The sequence below is a fragment of the Phalacrocorax carbo genome, chromosome 7 (genome assembly GCF_963921805.1).
Source record: "Phalacrocorax carbo chromosome 7, bPhaCar2.1, whole genome shotgun sequence".
In the NCBI taxonomy this organism is placed as follows: Eukaryota; Metazoa; Chordata; class Aves; order Suliformes; family Phalacrocoracidae; genus Phalacrocorax; species Phalacrocorax carbo.
In genome coordinates, this window is record NC_087519.1 from 2356501 (window position 1) to 2362500 (window position 6000).

The 6000-nt window shown below is 41.0% G+C and overlaps 1 protein-coding gene across 1 annotated transcript in view; it reads right to left on the reverse strand.

Annotated features, from left to right (window-relative positions):
- Positions 1-6000, reverse strand: part of IQCH (IQ motif containing H) — a 73155-nt gene that overhangs the window by 41844 nt on the left and 25311 nt on the right. The window contains exons 11-12 of the mRNA XM_064456041.1: positions 3124-3207; positions 571-746 (exon numbers count right to left, since the gene is read on the reverse strand). Of these exons, the coding sequence (XP_064312111.1) occupies positions 571-746; positions 3124-3207 (260 nt within the window). The remainder of the gene's footprint in view (positions 1-570; positions 747-3123; positions 3208-6000) is intronic.

Consider the following 6000-nt stretch of genomic DNA (forward strand, 5'->3'; position numbering starts at 1 on the left):
AATTATTCTCCACTGTAAGGAAGCTTCACTGCAGTATTGTCAGAAACACTGTACGTAGTTCACATCCATGAAGGTCTCTTTTTAGACCATGTTTTAGCATGTGGATTTAAAACTGACTTCACAGGTTTGAAACCACTATTTCTGTCTCACCTAACCTAAGGAGTTTTCAGTTCTGTTCTTTAAGAAGTTCTGCATTAGATTTAATTGCAAGAAACACTGCAAACACATGAACGATTGAATGCTGGCCTACCCAGAGATAAAGTTTGAGTAATAAGAATGGTTTATTGCTACGATTTGCTTAGAGATATAAATCTATCAAGTTCCCAGTCCCAAGCATATAGTAAGAAGGGACAGTGGTCTACAAATAGCCAATATAGGACTGTCTCCACTAAGTCTATAAAGCCAAACCAGGATATTTATTTCCAATGCTCTAACTAGTAGTCTAATCAGTAAAGCCCTTAAACTTGCAATAATATTTCACTGATGTCTACCAGAGCGTTACAAGTTATAAAATTTCCAATTTAATTTTACTGCATCCCTCAAGCTGTAGTAATTAGAAGACAAACTCACAGGGAAGCTGTTTATAGCTTCGGGGGTGAGAATTTTGAACCTGTCCTGCAGGTCACCCATGTCCTCAGGGTTCCCAGATCTAACAGCTGCCTGCAGACCCAGGAGTTTATTGTAATACTGCAGTAACTCCTCGCTCAGATGAAGGGGGCAGATGTAGATGACGTCCACGTTGGCATCTAAAACAAAGGGGCACAATGTTCATTACTGGGAGGAAGGTAGGCTCCGTTCAGAACAGCAATCTGATAATTCCCGATCATTTGCTAACAAACAGCTTCCCTACAAGAGCGCTGGAAATAAAAATGAGATCTGTAATTCCCAAATCTTAGTGGTTTAAGTGCTTTTTCTGTGCTTCAGCATTTCTCTGAAGACAGGTCAGCAACCCAAAGAAATAACTAGTTTTCGGAATTCAATCTGCAGAACATATTGGGGGCAGAAGTTTGAAAGTGTTGCAGGGGGATTTATATGCGCGGCTCACATTAACATCAATGGGAATTGTGCACTGCTTAAAAAAAAAAATATATCCCATTAACTTCAGTAAATTATAAAACTGAGCTATTACGTTTAGAAAGCTGATGAAACTGCAATTTCATATGCTGCCTGGATTTTGCACGGCCTGTTCCTATTCTCGTCCTGGCTATGTAAAAGCTTATGGTAGGGTACCATTAGTAACTGTCGCCGAGCACGCGAGTGTGCAGATTAGCCAGTTAAATACCACAGTGCGCAAATCTGGTTTTTTCTGCATGTAAAACAACTTGGCCTGAAAGACAGTGTCTACACAGCACTGGGAGGTGAGAGAGCAAAAGTCTTTAATATACGCTGGTTTGGAAAATTTTACACTGCACTGCTCTTCTAAAATATTAATGTTAATAGATGAGCTAATGAATTAATGGGCCTTGCAACATCAACGGAATACGCTGCCAAAAGCACTCCTAGATTTTGATCCGACTCCTGCTGAAATCAGTAGGACGTCTTTCATTGTCTTTACTGGGCACAGGAACAAGAGCCCTGAAAGTGCCAGGGACAACTGCTATTACATATGAATGAATCGGAAGCAAAACAAGCACTGGACTAAGGAAACCCTGAGCCTAACCTTTTAAAGGAATGAGATACCCCCCTCGCTCACGCTGTTTAGCCGTACTGCTACAGGCAAACAACCCACATTAACAACGTAAGGCCAGAACCTCAGCTAAAGCATTTTAGTAGTGCGGGACCCAACAGCTGACGCGGCGACAGAGCCTTTATGTAAGACAGTTCATTACCATCTAAGTTTTTAAAATAATTAAAAGAGCAGTTCATTAGACCTCTTAGTCAATACTCTATTGCTTTTAGGCATGTACTCAGACTTGCAAAATGAGCCTGAAAATTTACCAGCTAGGGTACAAAGACTACTCGCCAACGTCGGCTGGAACGCTGAATGGACTGCATTGTCAAAAAATTGACAAGCTCAGATGAATTTGTTGAATAAAGTGCTGCAACACATTTTACTGCTCCTGGCCCTGCCCTGTAAAGAGATCTCTAAGTCTGGTTTGGACACAGTGAGGCTGCAGAGACAGATGAGCTAATAGCAGGTCCCACCAAGCAAGGAAATCCTCTGGTATTCTAAAGAAACAGAAAAGCAATATGGTAAATATCAGTGCTTTTCTGCCAGGCACAGGTAAAGCTTCTGATCTAATTGATAATTTAGTTAATATTTAACTAGTTTGTATCTTACTCATGGCGTGTTTTACATTTTACAGTCGAACCAATTTTCATGTTCACAGATTTTTATAGTGATAAAGGATGCCTGTAAAATGTGTTGACTTTGTCCCTTTAAGTTTCCAACTATCATTTTAGAGACAAAAAAAGAAATCTATGTTAAAAAAAATGAAAAATAAAACTGTACTGTGGAAAAACAATATTAGCACTGAGATAATATATAAAGGCAATTACATTATTATTTTAGGCAACTGTAAATTTCTGGATCTAATATTTTTGTTACAAACTTGCTAAACGGCATTTATAAAATAATAATGATACTAAAATATACATGAATCATGTAAAGTATGTCATTCCAGGGAGCCAATGAAGTTGGTCATTGACAAATAATATTCTTTGCTGCTTTGCTTAAAAGAGGGCTGTCATTCTAGGAACAACTTTTTAATGTACGCCTTTTGCCTTGTTTGCCTATTAAAAAGAAAAAAAAAAAAAAAAAGGTTTAAATAAGGGCTTGCTCTCTTCTAGCACATCTTTCTCCCTGTATGAGCCTGAATGAACGCTAGCAGAATTAGCTACCTAATTTTGTAGAACACTAAACACTTTTGATGGGTTGCGGTGCTCAGCATGCCACAGGATGAGGCTGCTTTACCTTAGCACGGAGTCGGAAAGAATCAGCACGTTCTTACAAATAATGCGGACAAGAGCAAATGCCAGAGCAGGGAGATTACTTCTGAGCTCGTTTGCTCTCTGTAGTTAGCATGAATACAAAAAGAAAGTCCTTATCGGGCATTCTCGATTACTCACTACTAAGGGCAAACAACGATCCAAAGGCCAGGCAGGCAGCAGCTCATAACGTACCCAGTATGTCACACAGCCTTCCCATCTGCATGTTCTGTTGGAGGGCAAGATCAGGGATATGCTCACGGATGCACTGGGAATACCCTGGAAAACAAGTAAAGCCCCTCGCAAACTGTATTCAGAAAAGCTCTAGTACGTATTGAAAAGAAACCAGAATATCAGGTTAAAAATATAATAAATAAAAGTATTTCAAATCCTAAACACAGTGTAGCACTAATTGCATCATCTTTATGAATTTACTTTCATTTGTCAACTGATGTAACATCATGTTTTTATGTCATGAGATTTTAAATACAGACCTAAACGTTACAGACCTAGAGAGCTTTATAATTTAAACATTTAGACTGAGTGTTTGGTCTGAGTCTTCTACATTGCTGGATTTTTTACAACGCTAAAAAAAGAAAGACACCATCATTAAGCAAGAACCCTGGTACGTTTTGTCCTTCGCACAGATAAAAGGCAGCAAAATCACTTCATTAGGGAGATGTCGCAGTGATACCTGATCACTTTGCTGCAGAGGATGAATGACTGGCAGCCTGTCTGAGCTGGGATTATCTATTTGGAGGTCAGACTTCCAACTGACGGCATACTCGCATTCAAAGAGACTGCGGTAAATGACACGACCACCGTAACTATAATCTCTAATCCTGTAATTTTTAAATTCAGTTAATTCTCAAGTAATCGGCGTGTATATGCAAACACCCACAGGCCCGCAGCGTGAGCTCCTAGTCGCAATAGCTGTGATTAAATCATTAAGGAAGTTCAGCCTAATATTCAGTGTTTGGCATAAAATCCAGGCTCGTCCAGTAACAAGATCCTTATGATATTTCCATATATCTGTGTGTGACCAATCATCTGAAACTTGTGAAAAACTTAGTTTGACTAAATTCTGCTCAGTTTTCAGTGCTTTCACTTTGGAAGATACTAACAGTGGATCTCGCAGGCGAATTAGAGAACAACTATTGCAAGTAACCTGGTTCTAAGGCGCTGTGGCAGCACATAGGAGAGCAGAACATAATAAAATACAGAGAAATGGAAATCACCAGTTTCATTTTTCAGTAATTTCTTATAAGACTTGCATATTGTAGTCAGCACAATGGTACCAGGCACCTGCAGAACTACCTCAATGTAAAAGATATCAAATTTTTTTTTCCACCCTAACATTAAGCAATTAAGTAATCTGAAAAAGCTTGCTCTGATTACTTAAGCTTTCCTCTCGAGGCTTCATTTTGTTCTCTCACGTGGGGACCAGTTTTAAGCCACTAACAATGGTGACTAACAATTTCAAAACATTTACATTTCAAACTTAGAAAGTAGCTGATTTCCCTACGCTAAGCTGGTTTTAATGTCTTAAAAACACATTTGTTTTTAGTAATTTTAATGTCTTAAAAAGCCATTTGTTTTTAAGACCTAAATCTGGGCAGAAAAATAACACACAAATATCATCTGGAAAATCAGTAATTATTTGAAAGGAATAATTAAGTAGCAATCAAAAAGAAGTTAAAGCTTGGATGTTGCTCTGGTTCTGCAGATACACAACAGCATTATTCCAACTACCACACGTACTGTTCTTAGGTATGTTAATGACAGCAATTCACAATATATTAGCTTCCGTTGACATGACCCCATGAGATTTAATGAGAGGAATATTCACTCCTTGTGAATCATTCCCCTTCCAATGGACATTGTGAATCACGTTAATCCTCAGACCCAATACATCTTGAACGCTCGGTACCTACACGGCTGGTCACGTACCAATGCTTATTAAAGGCAGAGGCTTAATATTCCTTTCCTTGCAGCTTAACCAAAATTCAACCCAAATAAATTACCTATACTGTGATCATAGCCTACGTGTTCCAGTACAACTATAACCCGTGTTTTGTTACGTACAGCTGGTTTATGTACCATTAACATTTTGCGCTGCAGCATTTGGTCTCAAACGCATGAAACGTTTCCGATAAATTTTCATTTGCCAGAAGCCAAAGCTCCTATTCTGATTCAAAGAACCACTACTCGAGTTGATCTATACCTGCAGTCTGGGAAAGTTAAACTCCAAATGGTGTCTAAAAATAGCGACATTGACAAAAGGCGCAGTGGCAGAGCACTTGAGGATGTGGTTGTTCATTTGCACAAGACATCAGTGCATCACGGCACCCCGCTGGTGGAGCTGGTCTGCAGGAGGGTCACCCTTGGGAAGCAGGAGCTACGAATTTTGATTGCTCAGGTCACAGCATCCCAGACTGGGGGGGTCGGAAGGGCCCTCTGGAGCTCACCCCGTCCCACCCTGCTGGAGCAGGCACCCCCAGAGCAGGGGCACAGGGCCGCGTCCAGGCGGGGGGTGAATGTCTCCAGGGAAGGGACCCCACAGCCTCTCTGGGCAGCCTGTGCCCCTGCTCTGGCACCCGCACAGGAAAAGTGCCAGGTCAGTGGCACTGAAAGGACGCAGAGGGCCTTCCTCCTTCACGTGAGTTTTACAACGGTGTACATGCAATGACTTCAGCGGAACACTCCCAGTTCACACAGGGGCAGGTGTGGGAGAGTTACACAAGCACTAAAATAAGGGGTGCATGAATTAATGGCAAAGGACCTGCTTTCACCTCCCTTTTCAACCTCAGCCATGACCTGATGCCCTTTAACCGCCACTTTCTTAATAAATTCTGCTCATCTCAAAGTGTCTTCTCTCAACAAGGAATCCGCAACACTTTTCAAACTGGTCTTTGACGAAAGCGGTAGCAGTACAGAGCGGGAGGTGGGGGACAGTTTAAGTAACCGTGGGGCGATGCCTGAAGGCGGAGGAGGAGAACGAGCTACTCGGGACTGAGCCACCTTGTGCGTCCCAGTGCTTGGGACAAGTCTAATAAATAACACCTAACTTTT